A 19,799-nucleotide genomic window follows, 5' to 3' on the forward strand; every position below is an offset into this window, starting at 1 on the left:
GGCTTATTTCTATTTCTATTCTCGTTCTTCTGTATGTTACAGATGTGTATTTGAAATTTGCAGTTGTGTTTTTATTGCATACCTAAAAGTACATTCTTGTAAAATGGCATAATGTGCAATAAAGTTGAGTTAAAAAAATCACCACCATGACTTTAGATTCTTCCAGCTGTTTGAGCCGCGTTGATGCGGTGAATCTTGTAATCAAAGCGAAACTTTTCTGCGTTTGAAGGGTTTTGCGGGATTTCCTGTCTGCGCCCTGAGACTCTAAACTGTCTGTAAACGCGATTTTCTTCCATTATTTCTTTCTTGGTTTTAAAACCACAATTCTTTGTGTTTAAAATGAATTGAGTGCCAAACATGACGGATATGAACACAAGACAGTAAAAGACAAGTTTAAAATCACTCTAGATGTTTGAACTGCGCATGTGTAGAAAGCTCTTTCTTCGTGTTCCTACTAAATAATCTGCCAAAAACATTTTCTTTGTGTCTCATTCTGTTAATATTTGAACTTTTACAAGGACAAATAGAAATCCTCACTTTTAATTCATTTCTAATTTAAATGCTTTTAGATTTATACTCAGACGGGGATAAAAGTCTGAAATGTTCTACATCCGGACATATTGATTAGCATAACTGATTACATTGTTGGTACGTCATCGGACCCTCGGTGAGGTAACCACCGAACCGCGGGCCCGGCGCGCTCCACGCGCTGACGGCTCCGGCACCGCCTCCTTGATCAGAGTGACTCCTCTGTCATTTCTCCTATCTTCGGCCGGCCCGGCTGCCGCGTGCGGAGTTTCGTGACGACGTTTCCTGATCGGCTCTCCGCCTGCAGCCCGAGAGCAGCGGCAGCAACGGGACACCGCGGCCGCGCATGAGCATCAAGGGGCGTCATCAGGGACTCAGCCCCGGCTGTCACGGTTAACGGCGGGAGGGGTCCTCCTCCCCCGGATGCCCGCGCGCAGATCCTTGAAGACGCCGCGCGCTCCTGACGGGTCGCAGACATGAGCGGAAGACCGGGAGACCTCAGTCCGAAACAGGCGGAAACGCTGCAGCAGGTAATCGCATTCCTGACCCGGGATAGAAATGACCCGATTTATAGAAATGATCCGGGATAGAAATGACCCGGGATATCCGATAATGCTTCAGAAGGATTTTACTTCTATCACTTGGATTGTCAGTTTCAATTTTTTATGTTTTTTCTTTATTCTAATAACGTTTGATAAAAATGTTTGAATTATTACATCAAATCTGCCTCCGTTGCTGTGACGTATTTGATCAAAACAGCAGATGAACACCTGGGGAGGATTTACTCTGCACGTCTCCTGATGGGTTTGGATCTGGAGCTTCCAGAAAGTCTTCTCCTGATGGAGGTCTAGCTTCCTGATGGAGGTTTGGACTCCTCCTGATGGAGGTCTAGACTCCTGATGGAGGTCTAGCCTCCTGATGGAGGTCTGGACTCCTCCTGATGGAGGTTTAGACTCCTGATGGAGGTCTGGACTCCTCCTGATGGAGGTCTGGACTCCTGATGGAGGTCTGGACTCCTCCTGATGGAGGTTTAGACTCCTGATGGAGGTCTGGACTCCTGATGGAGGTCTGGACTCCTCCTGATGGAGGTCTGGACTCCTGATGGAGGTCTGGACTCCTCCTGATGGAGGTCTGGACTCCTCCTGATGGAGGTCTAGACTCCTCCTGATGGAGGTCTGGACTCCTCCTGATGGAGGTCTGGACTCCTGATGGAGGTCTGGACTCCTCCTGATGGAGGTCTAGACTCCTCCTGATGGAGGTCTGGACTCCTCCTGATGGAGGTCTAGACTCCTCCTGATGGAGGTCTGGACTCCTCCTGATGGAGGTCTGGACTCCTGATGGAGGTCTAGACTCCTGATGGAGGTCTAGCCTCCTGATGGAGGTCTGGACTCCTGATGGAGGTTTGGACTCCTCCTGATGGAGGTCTAGACTCCTGATGGAGGTCTAGCCTCCTGATGGAGGTCTGGACTCCTCCTGATGGAGGTCTGGACTCCTCCTGATGGAGGTCTGGACTCCTGATGGAGGTCTGGACTCCTCCTGATGGAGGTCTGGACTCCTGATGGAGGTCTGGACTCCCCCTGATGGAGGTCTGGACTCCTCCTGATGGAGGTTTAGACTCCTGATGGAGGTCTGGACTCCTCCTGATGGAGGTTTAGACTCCTGATGGAGGTCTGGACTCCTCCTGATGGAGGTCTGGACTCCTGATGGAGGTCTGGACTCCTGATGGAGGTCTGGACTCCTCCTGATGGAGGTTTAGACTCCTGATGGAGGTCTGGACTCCTGATGGAGGTCTGGACTCCTCCTGATGGAGGTCTTGACTCCTGATGGAGGTCTGGACTCCTCCTGATGGAGGTTTAGACTCCTGATGGAGGTCTGGACTCCTCCTGATGGAGGTCTGGACTCCTCCTGATAGAGGTTTAGACTCCTGATGGAGGTCTGGACTCCTCCTGATGGAGATCTGGACTCCTCCTGATGGAGGTTTAGACTCCTGATGGAGGTCTGGACTCCTGATGGAGGTCTGGACTCCTCCTGATGGAGGTCTTGACTCCTGATGGAGGTCTGGACTCCTCCTGATGGAGGTTTAGACTCCTGATGGAGGTCTGGACTCCTCCTGATGGAGGTCTGGACTCCTCCTGATAGAGGTTTAGACTCCTGATGGAGGTCTGGACTCCTGATGGAGGTCTGGACTCCTCCTGATGGAGGTCTTGACTCCTGATGGAGGTCTGGACTCCTCCTGATGGAGGTTTAGACTCCTGATGGAGGTCTGGACTCCTCCTGATGGAGGTCTGGACTCCTCCTGATAGAGGTTTAGACTCCTGATGGAGGTCTGGACTCCTCCTGATGGAGATCTGGACTCCTCCTGATGGAGGTTTAGACTCCTGATGGAGGTCTGGACTCCTGATGGAGGTCTGGACTCCTGATGGAGGTCTGGACTCCTGATGGAGGTCTGGAGTCTGTCTGCAGAGACACATGTTCAGCTGTGGTTACAGCTTCATTACAACAGAATTAAACTTCCCCGTTTCAGCGTGACTGCCCCCCTCCCCCCTGCAGGAAATGCTGAAAGATGTGAAAGAAGAAGAAGAAGACGTTCATGAATGAATCATTTAGCATTCATCACTCTTTGGTTCTTCAGTCTCTGGAGGAGAATCTTTAAAGTACAAGGTCAAACTCGTTAAAAATATCCACCTCTGACTATAATCATAAAACTGTGAGCAGCAGGAACTGAAACTGTAAATATTAAAAACCGGCATTCATAAATGTACAGATGTTAACAGATGGTGGAGTGGAAAGCATGGAGTCGTGACATCACTTCTATTTAGATTTGTCGCTATCCATGCAGTTCCAACAGCTGTCCATTGGGGGCGCTGTGGTCTGCCTCCAGCTCTGAGCAGAACAGAAAGAGAAGAAGAAAAGTGACTGGTTCTGCTCACTGACTGTAAAAACAACGGACAGCTCAACCCTTGTGTTCCCAAATAGGAAGTACCATCGCTTCCTGATACGGGCGCCGCCATCGTTGCCATGGATACGATGACTCAGAGACTCGGACCAATCACTTTCGACTGGCTTCAACATGGCGGCACCTGTGTCAGGAAGCAACTGTAAGGGAATTGGCCTCGGTTCTCGGGAGCTGGAGGTCAGGCTTTCTCTATGATGACATCACACCTCCGTTCATCCGTGTTTGTGGGTCCTCCTCTGATTCTCATCTGTGAGAAGCTCCTGGATCTCCTCACTGCTCCTCCTTTACCCAGCATGCATTTCCAAACGTCCTCATTGTTCCTGCTTCTTCAGATTCACGCTGTGGCCGTTTGGTTCTCCTCCAAACACACGGAGCTACAGCACCTCCCCTCTTATGAAGGTCTGTCTGTGTTCACACTGAAGTGAACAGTACCAGAGTTCACCTGCAGGAGAGCAGAGAAGCTAACGCTAGCTAAAGTCCATCTGCGGCTTTCTGTGTCAGATCTGCAGATAAATCAAGAATTCTTGCGGTAGTTCCTGCTGAACCATACGGCCGTGTGTTTGTTCTCAGGAGTTTTTACCGAACAGGTTCCCTTTTAAAGCAGCTGTTTGCAGAAACTGAAAGAACCTGCATTTTTTTTGTGGCAGAACTTCTTTTGGTACAAATGATGTTGATTTTGGATCAACAACAGTCAACCAATCAAAATCATTCACCTCTCCTACAGTCCCAGTTACCACAGGTGAGCCCCAGGGGTCCGTCCTGGGGCCCCTGCTGTTCATCATTGACCTTCTCCCCCTGGGTCATATCTTCCATAGACACAACATTCACTTTCACTGATATGCAGATGATACCCAGCTCTACCTCTCCTCCCACCCGCTCCCCCAGGTCTGCCTCCTCCCGCCGGCTGGTTGCGCCGCTCGGCCCGCTCGGCCTGCTCGGCCCACCGCTCGGCCTGTCCCCATGGGGGGCAGAGCATTCAGCCGCTCTGCCCCCCAGCTCTGGAACTCACTTCCTTCTGATTTACGGAGCATGGACTAACTCTCTCAGTGTTCACCCCAATTATTCTATAATTCTAGTGTTTTTTATTATTTTATGAGTTTAACTACTGCTTTATTCTTTAAACTGTGTTTTATGATTTGTTTTGTACCCGTTAGGCGACCTTAGGTGCCCTGAAAGGGGCCAGATAAATAAAGTTGATCATTATTAATAAAGTGATTGCAGGGATGATGTCCCGCTCTGCTGCCTGTGTTTGTGTCTCAGAGGCCATGAATTGATGCTGCAAACATGAAGATTTGATATGAATGGAAACAAACTGAAACAGGCTGAAAACGGCTTCCGTAGCTCTGAAATGCTACGTTCAGTTAAAGAAACCGTTTTTTGACGCTTTTGTCTTTCCTCCAGTTTCGTGAGCGGATCCAGGACATCCTCCCTCAGCTCCCGGCCCAGCATGACGCCTTCCTGCTGCGGTGGCTCCGAGGTGAGGAGCAGACATCTTCATCAACTCTTTTCCTTCTGTAGGCTCGGAGTCGCAGCTGGAAACGCCGTCACCGCATTTTACCAGCGAGTCTGTGGTTTTATGGGTTGCAACACATTTGGAGGAGTTTAAACTTGCATAGTTTTCATGCAACCACTTAAACAAACCCATGTGTGAACTTCAGAGATGTTCTGTTGATTCACCTGATGTGACTGTAGGAGGAGGAGACAGGAGGCTGAGGCGGCTCCTTCAGCTGCTGCTCCTTCAGCTGCGCCTCCTGCTGCCTGGAGCTAATCCAGAGCTAATCACGCTCTAATGCCATGGCTGCAGCCGTCGGCAGCTCCACCCGGATCAGGTTTCCATGTGGAAAGCGTCCAGCCCCAGAATGCAGGGCCTCATTAAGCGAGCGCGGCGGCACAAACCTTGAGACGTTCAAGTGGAAACAGACTCCCAGTTACAAAGATTTCACACAAATAGGATGAAAGATTTCTGATCATCTGGATTAAAATGAGATGCAGATTAAATGTTTCCAAACACGTTTTCATCTTTGTTGTTTTTGCTCCTTTTCTCTAAGTGGGCCCATAAAATGAGAAGGGATTATTGATTCTATCATTCTTTACATCTACATGTGTGATGGGAGCAATAATGACGGTTTTTAGTGTAAAAACATGAACAGAATGAGAGCATCCGTGTTTTTTTCAGTCTGAATGGACCTTTTCTCCTTTCTCCTGGTCCGTTCTTCAATGACGCCACTTCGTCACACAAACAGAACTGCCTTTCCTCCATTAAGCTCCGCCCCTTATCAGACCTGCTTTGATCAACATCCTGGTGGTGACAGTGATGCTCTGACAACAGCTCAAAGACACAGAACCCAAACGGTTTCTAGTCTTCAGACGTTCTCCCTCCAGCTGGGTTCTGGCAGTAGGTGGACGTTCTAGCTAGAACTGTGGTTCCTAAAGGAAACTTTTAATGATCAGGAAGAGACTCACTTTCCCTTCAGTTCTTTGATATTTCAACCGCTTCAGGTTTTGAGCTTGAATCCAGCCGTTCTGTTTGATCGTCGTTTTTCTTTCTCCTGGTAAACTCTGAGATGGGGAGAGTCCTCCTGAGGCCACCGACTGAGACGCTGTCAGTCAAAACACCCACCATGAGTTCTGCCTGTTTTTACAGCAGAGGTCTGAATGTGATCCTGGTCTGATCCTGATGTGATCCTGGTCTGATCCTGCTGTGACCCTGGTCTGATCCTGGTTTGATCCTGATGTGATCCTGGTCTGATTCTGTTCTGATCCTGATGTGATCCTGGTCTGATCCTGTTCTGATCCTGATGTGATCCTGGTCTGATCCTGATGTGATCCTGGTCTGATCCTGTTCTGATCCTGATGTGATCCTGGTCTGATCCTGCTGTGACCCTGGTCTGATCCTGGTTTGATCCTGATGTGATCCTGGTCTGATTCTGTTCCGATCCTGATGTAATCCTGCTCTGATCCTGATGTGATTCTGATGTGATCCTGCTCTGATTCTGTTCTGATCCTTATGTAATCCTGCTCTGATCCCGATGTGATCCTGGTCTGATCCTGTTCTGATCCTGGTCTGCTCCTGTTCTGATCCCTTTTCTGAACCTGTTCTGATTCTGATGTGATCATGTTCTGATTCGGTTCTGATCCTGATGTGATCCTGGTATGATCCTGTTCTGATCCTGGTTTGATCATGTTCTGTTCCTGGTTTGATCTTGATGTGATCTTGGTCTGATCCTGATGTGATCCTGGTCTGATCCTGATGTGATCCTGGTCTGATCCTGATGTGATCCTAGTCTGATCCTGTTCTGATCCTGATGTGATCCTGTTCTGATTCTGATGTGATCCTGTTCTGATGCTGGTCTGATCCTGATGTGATCCTGGTCTGATTCGGTTCTGATCCTGATGTGATCCTGGTATGATCCTGTTCTGATCCTGATTTGATCCTGATGTGATCCTGGTCTGATCCTGATGTGATCCTGGTCTGATCCTGTTCTGACCCTGGTCTGGTTTCCTCCCATGGTCCTCCTGATTCTGTTGGTGTGACCGTTCACCTGAGCTCTGGTTTGGACCAAACTGGAGAACCCTGTTCCTCCTGAGAACGATGGTCTCTGTTGTCCTGCAGGTGAACTCAATTTGAGTCTGAAGAACGGGGGGTCAGATCCAACTAACTGCTGTTCAAACTGGAAGAGCGGCATGTCCTTGTTATAAATCTTCTCCATATCTCCATTCGGGTCTGCTATCTTATCATTTTGTGGCTGGAGGTCAAAGTTCATGTCATGAAAAGCGGAACCTGAACTTCAGACACGTGGAGCTGAAGTCTGCAGACCCTGGAGGGAGTCCTTCAGCGTAATCCAGCCTGACATCATGTTCTGCTGCACAGATAATCCTCTTAGACGAGGAAGAGTCCGTCTGCTCATTATCATCGGCTCAGGACGGAGGCTTCTGATCCAGAGGAAGGACGTTCTCCTGGACTCCAGCTGCAGGTTCTGTTGAGTTTAGAGAAGAACATCCCAGCTGATTGATCAGATCTGATCTGATCGGTGTCTTGTCCTCCTAAAGTTTCAAATGAAGCTTCTTTCTGAGCTCACTGGTCACATGTGAATGTGCTGCATCAGCAAATTTTTATGATAGGTTTAGAAATGTGTTTTCTGAAGTAGTTAGAGCTATGAGGTCAGTTTGGGTTGTTCTGATCCCATGAAGATGGCATTTTACTGATGTGATCACAGCTCGGTTCCATGAAGAGCATGGAACCGAGCAGAGTGACAAACTAGAGGAAGTGCTTCCTTCTAACAAACCAAGCCTGCACCAGGAGCTCTGCTGCTGTAGCTGCACCTCGCCTGTAGGGGGAGCCGCCAGAAGGCTTGCAGCTTAGTGGGATGCCAGCAAAGAACGCAGCGTACGACCGCACACACGTTCTGCCGTGGTCATGTTGTCAAGAGACTGGAGCGGCACTGCTGAAGCAGACACACAGATGCATCACTCCCACGATGCATCACTCCCACGATGCATCACTCCCATGATGCCTCCTTAGCGAGGAACGTCTGTTCACTTCAGGCCAAAGCCGTTTGTTTTCCCAAATGCTCCTAAGCGACATGGAGGATCCGTTTTTGTTCATTTCAAACATGACAGCTGGTTGGCGTTCAAACTGTGTCTGGACTAAACCATTACATTAACCCCCCTCCCCACACCGCTGCGGACATTCCCCGCACCACTGTGGACGTTCCCCACGCCGTTGCGGACGTTCCCCACACCGCTGCGGACGTTCCCCACACCGTTGTGGACGTTCCCCATGCCGCTGCAAATGTTCGCCCCACCGCTGTGGATGTTCCCCACGCCTCTGCGGACGTTCCCCATGCCACTGCAGATGTTCGCCACACCGCTGCAGACGTTCCCCATACCGCTGCGGACGTTCCCCATGCCGTTGCGGACATTCCCCACGCCGCTGCAGACGTTCCTCACACCACTGTGGACGTTCCCCACGCCTCTGTGGACGTTCCCCATGCCGCTGCGGACGTTCCCCATGCCACTGCAGATGTTCGCCACACCGCTGCAGACGTTCCCTATACCGCTGCGGACGTTCCCCATGCCGCTGCGGACATTCCCCACGCCGCTGCAGACGTTCCTCACACCACTGTGGATGTTCCCCACGCCTCTGTGGACGTTCCCCATGCCGCTGCGGACGTTCCCCACGCCGCTGCGGATGTTCCCCACGCCGCTGCGGACGTTCCCCACGCCGCTGCGGACGTTCCTCATGCCTCTGGGGACGTTCCCCACACCGCTGTGGACGTTCCCCATGCCGCTGCGGACGTTCCCCACGCCGTTGTGGACGTTCCCCACGCCACTGTAGACGTTCCTCACACCGTTGTGGACGTTCCCCATGCCGCTGCGGACGTTCCCCACGCCACTGCGGACGTTCCCCATGCCGCTGCAGATGTTCGCCCCACCGCTGGGGACGTTCCCCACACCGTTGTGGACGTTCCCCATGCCGCTGCGGACGTTCCTCACACCGCTGTGGACGTTCCCCATGCCGCTGCAGATGTTCGCCACACCGCTGCAGACGTTCCCCACGCCTCTGCTGACGTTCCCCATGCCGCTGCGGACGTTTCTCACACCGTTGTGGACGTTCCCCACGCCTCTGCGGACGTTCCCTACGCCGCTGCGGACGTTCCCCACGCCGCTGCGGACGTTCCTCAAGCCTCTGGGGACGTTCCCCAAGCCGCTGCAGACATTCCCCATGCCGCGTTCCCCACACCTCTGCAGACGTTCCCCACACCACTGTGGACGTTCCCCACGCCGTTGCGAACGTTCCCCACACTGCTGCGGACGTTCCCCACACCGTTGTGGACGTTCCCCATGCCGCTGCAGATGTTCGCCCCACCACTGTGGACGTTCCCCACGCCGTTGCGAACGTTCCCCACACTGCTGCGGACGTTCCCCACACCGTTGTGGACGTTCCCCATGCCGCTGCAGATGTTCGCCCCACCGCTGTGGACGTTCCCCACGCCTCTGCGGACGTTCCCCATGCCACTGCAGATGTTCGCCCAACCGCTGCGGACGTTCCCCACGCCTCTGCAGACGTTCCCCATGCCGCTGCAGATGTTCGCCCAACCGCTGCGGACGTTCCTCACACCGCTGTGGACGTTCCCCATGACGCTGCAGATGTTCGCCACGCCGCTGCGGACGTTCATCACGCCTCTGGGGACGTTCCCCACACCGCTGTGGACGTTCCCCAAGCCGCTGCAGACATTCCCCATGCCGCGTTCCCCACACCTCTGCGGACGTTCCCCACGCCTCTGCAGACGTTCCCCATGCCGCTGCAGATGTTCGCCCAACCGCTGCGGACGTTCCTCACACCGCTGTGGACGTTCCCCATGCCGCTGCAGATGTTCGCCACGCCGCTGCGGACGTTCCCCACGCCTCTGGGGACGTTCCCCACGCCACTGTGGACGTTCCCCACGCCGTTGCGAACGTTCCCCACACTGCTGCGGACGTTCCCCACACCGTTGTGGACGTTCCCCATGCCTCTGCAGATGTTCGCCCCACCGCTGTGGACGTTCCCCACGCCTCTGCGGACGTTCCCCATGCCACTGCAGATGTTCGCCCAACCGCTGCGGACGTTCCCCACGCCTCTGCAGACGTTCCCCATGCCGCTGCAGATGTTCGCCCAACCGCTGCGGACGTTCCTCACACCGCTGCTGACGTTCCCCATGCCGCTGCAGATGTTCGCCACACCGCTGCAGACGTTCCCCACGCCTCTGCTGACGTTCCCCACACCGCTGCGGACGTTCCCCATGCCGCTGCAGATGTTCGCCACACCGCTGCAGACGTTCCCCACGCCTCTGCTGACGTTCCCCACACCGCTGCGGACGTTCCCCATGCCGCTGCATATGTTCGCCACACTGCTGCGGACGTTCCTTACACTTTCTTCTTTGTTTGTTTGTGTTTTTCAGCCAGAAACTTCAACCTGCAGAAGTCTGAGGCCATGCTGCGGAAGGTCAGAGCTCCTCGAGTCAAATGTTAACTTTTACTGCAGTCGATGGTCAGGCGAGGCTCCAAAGTACGACCACGTTGGCGTCTCCTTCAGTGATTAGCATCTGCAGCGCTGCACTTCGCTCCAGGGCTGGTGGCGACAGATTACAGAGGAGCGGCGTGGTATAGGGTCACCGCCGCCCTCTGAGTCATCGCTCCGTCCTGAGCAGATAAGAAGCACAGAGCAGGGATGACAGAAAGACCACTGATTGTCTTCTAAAGGCTTCCAGTCCTGACTGAGGAGAACCTCAGGAGAACCACGTCTCTACCTCCACTTCTGCTACAGCATCAGTCAGAAAACTCCGGACTTTAGCTTTGCTGAGGAAGCGACTCCCCCAATGCTATGCGTCTCCAAGGCAACGGCCAGTCCTGGTTTCCTTGGCGTAGCTGCTGAGCACCTGAATCAGGCGTGTCAGAAGAAAGATGTTGGCCGTCACCTCCACACAACAGAAGAACCTTCACAAGTGTTTAGTGGACGTTGTGTGGCGTTATCGAGTTCTGAGACTAAAACCATAAAACTCACACAGGGGAAAACGGTTTTTATCCTAAATGATCTGAACCGAATCCTTTCTAAAGCAGCCGAGATCCATCAGAGCGCGGTGTCAGGTCCTCCTGGGAGGGTTAGGCCCCCGGACGCTCCTGAATGCAGGAACTGGTTTTTTACCGTTTCTGCTGTCTTCCAAATTTTCTGGCCTGGGGTCCAGCGGCGTTACTGTGCCTCCCGCTGCGCTCAAACCTGCGCGTTTGACGGGATCTCCTCCTCTGTTCCAGCACATGGAGTTCAGGAAGCAGATGAAGGTGGACATGTTAGCCAACGAGTGGCGCCCACCAGAGGTAAAAGAAAAAACCCGCTTCCTCCAGAAGTGTTCTGAATGTGTGACATCCGATGACTGCAGCCGTGTGACTCCGCATGCAGGTGATAGAGAAGTACCTGTCCGGAGGAATGTGTGGTTACGACCGCGAGGGCAGCCCGGTCTGGTATGATGTCATCGGACCCATGGATCCGAAAGGCCTCTTCCTGTCCGCCTCCAAGCAGGACTTCATCAAGTCCAAGATCCGAGACTGCGAGCTCCTGCAGAAGGAGTGCAACCGTCAGACGGAGCGGGTAAGACCTGGACGATGTTTGCAGAGAACGCCAAAGAACGCCAGAGAACCGCGGCCTGGAAATGCAGGTCGTCTGCGGCAGAAGAGCTTTCGGAAACGTAGACTAAGTGACGATTTCAGAGAGAAGAGAACCGCATCTATCCTTTATTTATTTATGCGTTCATTTCTGTCATCAAGTTAAGTTGTTTTATGTTGGAAGGGGCGCACTCTTAAGCCCCACCCACACCAAAGCTCATGGCGTCCTTCATGTAGGTCAGACACCTGCAGCGCAGACAGAAGGTGACAAGAATGTGAAGATGAACGGTGGTTCCGTTCCGGTGTTCAGAAACCACATTCTCTTTGAGGTCAGCTGTGTGACGGTCCAGGCCAGCCGTCTGTGGGAGGGGCTGAGTCACCAGCATCAGCTGATTGTTCCAGGGAGTAGAAATGTTGTTGACATCAGAGTCTTCAGGGTTCTCCATCATAATTCCGTGATCCCACCTCACTCCATGTTCCCACAACAGGAAGTCCCGCCCCCACAGTCACCTGGCATGGTCTCGATAGTGAACACACAGTCAGAGACGCGTCTCTCAGGCTGTGAAGAACGTTAGACTTCTGTCGTAGTACGATCACAAAATCCAGAACTTCTTGTGGAATCTGAATTTAGTCCTAAAAAACCTCCAATTTCCAACATTTGCTGTATTTTGAACTGACCGTCTTCTGTTGGAAACTCAGCTGGGCAGGAATGTGGAGTCCATCACGATGATCTACGACGTTGAAGGTCTGGGGCTGAAGCACCTGTGGAAACCCGCCATCGAGACCTTTGGGGAGGTGAGGCCGCACGGTTTCAGGAGGAGCTCACAGACGTTCCAGATGAAAACCTTACCGACTTCTGTCTTCCAGATCCTGACCATGTTTGAAGACAACTACCCGGAAGGCCTGAAGAGGCTGTTTGTCATCAAAGGTGGGTTTGGTGGTCTTCATGAACCTCCATGGACACCAGTCGAACTGTCCTCCTGTGTCTCCCGCAGCCCCCAAACTCTTTCCAGTGGCTTACAACCTGGTGAAGCATTTCCTGTGTGAGGCCACACGGGACAAGATCTACATCCTGGGGGGTGAGACTCTGCATGCTACCCAGCTGGGGGGTTGTAATGGCAGGGGGGCTAATCTGCACCTGCTTTCCCAGCAAACTGGCAGGAGGTTCTGCTGAAGTACATCGACGTAGAAGAACTGCCGGCGATTTACGGAGGCAAACTGACAGATCCTGATGGAGATCCACGCTGTCGGACTAGGGTGAGTCTGGGTGGGGGCGGGGCTTTTAGGGCAGAGGTTGGCGGGGCTTTTGGAGCAGAGGGTGGCTGATGGGGGCGGGGTTTTAGAACAAATGGGGGTGTGGCTTTTGTAGTAGAAGCTTGCAGATGGAGGCGGGGCTTTTAGAGCAGAGGATGGCTGATGGGGTGGAGCTTTTAGAACAGGTGGGGGCGGGGCTTTAGAGCAGAGGGTGGCTGATGGGGGTGTGGCTTTTGTAGTAGAAGGTGGCTGATGGGGCGGGGTTTTAGAACAGATGGGGGCGGGGCTTTTGGAGCAGAGGGGGGCTGATGGGGGTGTGGCTTTTGTAGTAAAAGGTGGCAGATGGGGCGGAGCTTTTGGAAGAGGTTTGTCTGAAGATTAATAACCCCTGTTGTTAAAGTAAAATCTGTCCAACACAAGAGGCCCTCAGCTCTTATCTGCCTGCCTAGCTGTTGGACAGGACAAGTTTAAGAAAAATAAAAATAAATAAATAAATAAATAAAAAGAGGTAGGGGCGGGGCTTTTGTAGTAGAGTGTGGCAGATGTAGGCGGGGCCTTTAGAGCAGAGGCAGATGGGGCCACCACCCCCCATCTGCCAGCTTCCATTAAGAACATCTACGTCATGAACTGCAGACTGCAAACTCACCTAAAAATCCCTCACCTGATCATCCTCATGGTTGCCATGGCAACATTGAGGTCTGGTGCTTTCAAAAGGAGAAATGATCATGCAGTCACTAAAGTGAAACTAGTTCTTCATAAATAAATCGATGGAACCTCCCACGGCCCCCACCTGGAGTGGGATAACTGGTCCCTGAGGGTCACAGCTTCAGTCATCCACAGAGAAGAGACGTTTCAGGCTCTTCTCTGTGGATGAAAACGAGTCTGAGTCCGCCTTTGGCCCCCACCCCGCCATCAGCATCCTGCTTCAGCACTGATGCCTGAGGTCCCCCCCCCCCCCCCCCCCCCCCCCCCAGAAGGCTTCTGCATGTCCCGTAGCCCCAGTGGTTGTTAGAGCTCCATCAGCAAACGATGAGGAACTGACTGACTGTCACTGTTTTGTAGATTAAGAATTGGGCCCAGAGCAGATGAACAGATGGGAAAAGGTCATTTTATCGCCATGGAGAGTCCTGGAAAACCTTTGTCTTCCTGATCCAGACTGTCGGCGGTCTTCTTGACCTCGTAGTGAACGTTTGTGTTTGGATTCTTGGAAGTGGTCAGCTGCTGTTTGGTGGTTGTAGTTAGTCTGTGTGATATCAGGGTTTCTGTGGTGAAACGTCTGCAGAGGAACCTCGAAGCTGCAGGTTCAAATCCTCCAGGTGCTTCTGTGAGGAAATCCCAACGTCCAGAACGGATCTGACAAGAGATTGGAGCCTTCAGATGATCAGAGTTTGGGACTAAATTGTAATGTTGGAGCTGGGTTTATTCTGTCAAAGTTTAAGACGATAAGATTAGCAGTGTAATCTGAAAAGTAATAAACGTGTCCTGTTTGTGTCTACCTGTGTTATTTCTTCATGTGACCATCACTGAAATGGAAGCAATTTGGAATTCAGACGAATTCCAAACAATTTGAAAGAGATCAAAGGGGGGTTGAGGATCAAAGGAGGCTTTGAGTCTCCTTTGATCCTCAACGCCTCCTTTGATCTCCAACAGTTTTGCTTGATTTTGGTTTGGTTGTGTTGTTGGAGGTTTATTGTTATTTTTTTATGAAGACGTTTACAAACAAAGACTTTGACCAAAGTGCTGAGCGTTGAGGTCATGAGGCAGTCGGGTTGGTTGTGAGTAAACACTAAAACTCTGCTCCAGTGTTTGAAATGTGTCAAAAGAGGCGTTCACTGACAGTCAAAGTAAGTAAAACGTCTTCATTTTTGTGTTTTTTTCCTCAGCTTTTCAGAGAAACGAGCATTTAACGCCTCATTGTGACTGTCGTTGGTGCAGATAAACCACGTCGGACCGGTTCCCCCCTCCTACTATGTGCGGGACCATGTTAAGGTGGACTACGAGCAGTCCATCACCGTGAACCGGGCTTCCTCTCAGCAGCAGGACTACGAGATTCTGTTCCCCGGCTGTGTTCTCAGGTCAGGAAGTTCACCTCGACATGTCAGACAGCGAGTGGAAACAGACGCTTTCCTGCAGAAACAAAGTCACTGGGATGCTTTAAAGAGACATCATCAGCCTCAGACGGCCTGAACCAAAACACCGCCGACGGCCCCGATAGCAGCCGGTTAGCCTAAACAACCCAACCTTTAGGAACATAAACAGCGGCTCCTGCTCATGGACGTTTTATTACCCATAATTCAAAGTAATATGCAAAACTCAATTTGGAATTCAGCCTTCTGAAAATGTATTTAGCAATTTAGATTTCAATACAAATAATTCACTCTGACAAATTTAAAAACGAAATTTGAAAATAAAAGCAAAATCAGTTTTTTTTAAAAACTGGTTCTTGGTTCATATTTTCAATGAAAAAACAATAATAAAAAACATATTTCAGTACATAGTGTCTGGCGTCAGATGTGGTGTTCAGCAGGTTTTAGTGCAGAGGAGGCTCCGCGCCCCGTGACGTTGCAGCGTTTCTAGATGCTTCTTCTGGGCGCCGCGGGCTGCTCTGCAGAGAATGGAGGCTTTGTTGCTGCATCAGTGGAGGACTGTCCTGACATGAAGCTGCAATAAGCGATTAGAGGACGACGTGAGGACCAACGGCGTTAAATGTCAGACGTTTTCTCCGTTTCACAGATCAACTCTTGTTTTGGTCTGATTGGAGTCTAAGTTTGACTCCAGTAGTAACGTTTTTGATGGACTCCACGCCACTTCTCCTCTCATACGCAAACAAAGAGAGACAGAGAGGACGTTGGACGGGTTCATCAGACGAGGACAGGAAATGGAGGCGTCTGGTTGTTCTCCTGAGTGGGCGGGGCTGTCCTTCACATTCAGCCGCATGTTTTTGTTTGGGTGGAAATCCTGAGGCGGTTGTAGATTCAGGAGAGTTTTATCAGTATTTATACTGATATTTATACTACTATGACTAAATAACTACAGTAAATGTGGATTAGAACAGACTGAGGTCAAAGTGAGGATTTTATCTGTTCTGTTTAGAACCCTGAGAGGACGGTTAACCCTTGTGCTATCCTATGACCCCCCCCCTAACATTGGCGTGTTCCCCCTACCATGACAAAGGTGGATAAAGGTGGAAAGATTTCATGTAATCCATGGACACCAGTGAAGATCACAAATCATTGAAGAAAAAAGGTTCAGAGCACTGTCTAGTGGGTCTAGATGACCCAACGTTGAAGTGCCTAGGATAGCACAAGGGTTACAACCGGCGTCCTCTCAGGGTTCTGACCAGAACTGACCCAGGCTCAGAGCATCACCGTCTGCCTTGTCTTCTCAGGTGGCACTTCGCCAGCGACGGGGCGGACATCGGTTTTGGCGTTTTCCTAAAGGCCAAAAAGGGGGAGTGGAAGAAGGCTGGCGAGATGGAGGAAATCATTCCCAACCAGCGATACAACGCTCACTTGGTTCCTGAAGACGGATCTCTGACCTGCGAGCGTCCTGGAGTCTGTGAGTGACCCGGCGAGCGGCAGACGGGCCGCGTGAACACCGCCATGACGTGTCCTCCTTCCTCCACAGACGTGCTGAGGTTCGACAACACCTACAGCATCTTCCAGGCCAAGAAAGTCAGTTTCACTGTTGAAGTTCTGCTTCCTGACCAGCGGAAGGAGCCGGAGGGCCACAGCACCCCCCTGTAGGACCCGAGTTCTGCTGAGCGGAACCAGAACCTGCTGGCCGAGAACCAAACACTTTTCTTTTTTCTAAACAATCAAACCAAGAATGAAACAGAATTCAGGTAAAAGAGAATGAAGAAGCCAAAGTGTGGAGCAGCAGCTGCAGACGCCGCTCAGCAGTTGCTTCCTCAGTCGCTCAGAGACGGCGTCTCCAGAGTTTGCTGTCCGTGTGTGAACGGGATCTGCAGCAGGTCCGGCCTGCACCGGAACCAACGCCTCTGCTCTGCTTCTCGTGCTAATAAACGTCTCACTCTCTGTTCCAGCTTTTATTGTTCATTCAGAAACTCAAAGTCTCCGTGTGTTTCAGTCTGACGGGTCACAAAGATGTTGTGGTGGGAGTCTCATGGTATGGGGCTGCTTTAGGACCCGATGTCCGTGGATCAGGGTCACATGGTCATGTGACCGTGTTAGTGGAACAGGGGGGCTTATCCCTGGTGTGTGTGGGGGGGTTCCTGCATCCGCCCCCATTCCTCTTTGTTCCATATTTTTATGGTTAACGCCTTCTTCAGGAAATGATCAAATCCAACCCCTCCCCTTAAAAAACATCACAGAGGGGCGGGGCTTAAACCTTCATTCAGTCATTTATTTACAAAACATCATTGCGAGCATATTGAACACACGTGACGACAGAACTCGATCTGTTCCTACGTCTCATTTTTGACATACATGCTGCCAGCGTCCCGTTAGCCGATCGGCGTCTCCGTGACCGCCGCGGTCGGCGTTTTAACAAGGCAACATCAGTGAAGACACGGCCTGGATCGACTCCCATTCTCTTTGGCACAAATGTAAACAGAAGGAGACTTCGGTCCTGAAGTGGACTCACCGGATCCAGAACTGGTCTAGAGAGTCCAGATGCCCTGAGTGAAACCTTAACCCACATCAGGAGACTTAGAGTCTTCAGAACTAACCTGGACCGAGCTGAAACCCCCCCAATCTGCTTTTCCACAAGGCACTCTCCGGAAACCCAGCAGCTGCTCAGTAGGGGGCGCTGTGGTCTCAGCCAGGGATCTCAAACGCAGTTTACCCAGGGGGCCACTGGTGGCTGTCTGGCTGAGGCCCCTGAACGTGGCGTCTCTGGCCTCCCCCGTCCTGCCAGAGTCGTGGCAGAACTCTCATTTCCGACTTGTTTCCGGCTGCAGCTCGCCACGGTTACCTAAAGCAGGAAGTCTCTGCTGGGAACGGGGTCTGGCCCAACCTCCACCGTTCAGCTCCATGGAGGAGCTGGTCCCATCACAGGTCCACTCCCCCCATGGGGAACCAAGTTTACACCCCCATATCAAGGTGGGGGCCTCAAAATAAGGCTCTGCAGGCTGTGAGACTCTTAGTCTGAACCAAGTCCTGAGCAGGACGGACAAACGCAGAAGCAGCGGCGGCTGCTCCCCCTAAACAGCAGATTCAGAACCAGGTCTGGATCAGAGGCGGTCCACCACCTGGACCAGAGCAGAACCACAGCTGCAGCTGTGAATGGGACCTGAAGTTGACCTGTTAAGACTCAGCTCAACACTGATAACTAAAAAACTCAGATGGATGCAAATATTTCTTGAACTGACAGCAGAACTGGAATAAATGTGAGATGTGTCATTTCAGGAGTTAGACAGATCCCAACTGTCTTTGACTCTTTAAGGCTTCAGAACATCAGAACCAAAGCGAGGATTCCAGACATGCATGAATGAATCTGCTGAGTCCGCTTCTGTCTTTGGTAGTAGATTAGATCTGGAGATCTTCTGCCGTCTCAGCAGAACCTTGGACTCCTGAATTCTCCCCCTGGGTTACTTAGCAACAGGGAGTTGAACCCCAAACCTCCCTCCTGGTTGTACATGAGCGTTTGTCCTCTGGGACTAAAAGGGTTGAATCTCATCTGCCCTCCTCTGCCGGACGGCTTTCGGACTTCAGCTTCACGAACTCCTTGGCGACCTCGTCGGCCGGCCGCTGGGACAGGATGCGCAGGACGGTCGTGCCGGTCTCGTCGGTGTGAATCCGCGGGCCGAGCGGACACCAGCACACGCAGCTTTTGCGGGAGGCCACGTCCCGCAGCTGAACGACGGACAGGCCGACCACGCGGTCCGTCCGGCCGAAGCAGTAGTCCTTCACGGTCAGCTGCAGCTCGTAGCAGTCGGGGGTCTCCTTTCCCAGGACGCTGTGGGGGACACAGACGGTCAGCCGCGCCCGGACACTCCTGCACAGCACGCAGGACCAAACTCACAACTGGAAGGACTCGTTGAACTTGGCCGTCCAGCTGTTGTTCTTAGACTTGGTGGTGAAGCGGCGCTTCTTGTCGGCGAGGAAGGGACCGACCATGGAGAGCTCCACGAAGGGCCGGAACATCCCGGACGTCTGCCACTTCATGTCGTTCACCGCCATGACTGGGGGGGGGACAGGGCGCTTAAAACAGCTGAGAAAACGGGAAAGGCTAACGTCTCCAAACATCGCAACAATTATCAGAGCAAAAAGAGGAAATCCTCACTGAAGACTCTTCCAGGAAAATCTGAAACAGGAAGTTAGAATCTAAAAAAACAGAAATGTTTGCAGGAACCAAAGAATTTCATGTTAGAAACATCAACAGCTGTGGAAACACTGAGCAAAGTCAAAAATGATCTTTGCTTTTTCTAAATGCTGATGCTGTTAAACCGCTGAACTGTGACAAACAGCTGGAAGGACGCCGGCGGTTCTTCCAGCTGTTCCCACACATCAGTGGATTTCAGAAATTTGACAGAAGTTAGACGACAGCAGACCTTTCATCCCCTGAAGGCGATGAAAGGTTCAAATCCACATTTCTGACACAGCCTGAAGAACACTCCGTCTCAGTGCTGCTGCAGCCGTAGACGGAAAACTGGGATTTGAACCCTTGGCCAACCCACTGGGGTACAGCCCTCCAGTTCAGGTTAGCATGGAGGAACGGGATCTCTCAGCTGCAGAGATCACAAAAGCTTCTTGATCCAGAGCAGCAGTTCCGGTTTCTCACCTCGGACTGAGACTTTGCGCTCTTTCCCGGACATCATGTCGATCTGCAGGACAGCTTCTCCGATGGGCCTCTCCACCCCAGAACCTGGAGAGAAGCAGACGGGTTCTGACACGGATGCTCTGCAAAGACCTCTCAGATCTCCTGAACCAGATCCGTTCCTGAGTGGCTTCTGGTCAGA

General features: G+C 51.9%; 2 protein-coding genes across 7 annotated transcripts in view; one reads left to right on the forward strand and one right to left on the reverse strand.

Moving 5' to 3' along the window:
* The first annotated feature begins 647 nt into the window (after nucleotides 1–647).
* On the forward strand, nucleotides 648–16,921 carry sec14l8 (SEC14-like lipid binding 8). Of its 2 annotated transcripts, XM_004086438.5 has the most exons (12): nucleotides 648–1,058; nucleotides 4,886–4,961; nucleotides 10,426–10,469; nucleotides 11,276–11,338; nucleotides 11,421–11,609; nucleotides 12,323–12,418; nucleotides 12,491–12,551; nucleotides 12,619–12,702; nucleotides 12,774–12,880; nucleotides 14,813–14,952; nucleotides 16,266–16,435; nucleotides 16,505–16,921. In XM_004086438.5, exons 1-12 carry the CDS (start codon nucleotides 1,005–1,007, stop codon nucleotides 16,621–16,623), a joined length of 1,203 nt encoding a protein of 400 aa, XP_004086486.1. In that variant the 5' UTR covers nucleotides 648–1,004; the 3' UTR covers nucleotides 16,624–16,921. The 2 variants fall into 2 exon arrangements, with proteins under 2 accessions (XP_004086486.1, XP_078809556.1); XM_078953430.1 differs by lacking the exon at nucleotides 10,426–10,469 and having other exon boundaries at nucleotides 788–1,058.
* Nucleotides 16,922–17,221: 300 nt separating this feature from the next.
* Nucleotides 17,222–19,799, reverse strand: part of LOC101159330 (protein unc-13 homolog B) — a 42,915-nt gene continuing 40,337 nt past the window's right edge. For all 5 annotated transcript variants that reach the window (XM_023958107.2, XM_078953424.1, XM_078953425.1 and 2 more), the window contains 3 exons: nucleotides 19,622–19,705; nucleotides 18,863–19,022; nucleotides 17,222–18,796 (listed from right to left, as the gene is read on the reverse strand). In XM_023958107.2, coding sequence (XP_023813875.2) covers nucleotides 18,514–18,796; nucleotides 18,863–19,022; nucleotides 19,622–19,705 — 527 coding nt within the window. In that variant the 3' untranslated portion in view covers nucleotides 17,222–18,513. The remainder of the gene's footprint in view (nucleotides 18,797–18,862; nucleotides 19,023–19,621; nucleotides 19,706–19,799) is intronic.

The sequence above is a fragment of the Oryzias latipes genome, chromosome 9 (genome assembly GCF_053564925.1).
Source record: "Oryzias latipes strain Hd-rR chromosome 9, Olatipes_Hd-rR_3.1".
In the NCBI taxonomy this organism is placed as follows: Eukaryota; Metazoa; Chordata; class Actinopteri; order Beloniformes; family Adrianichthyidae; genus Oryzias; species Oryzias latipes.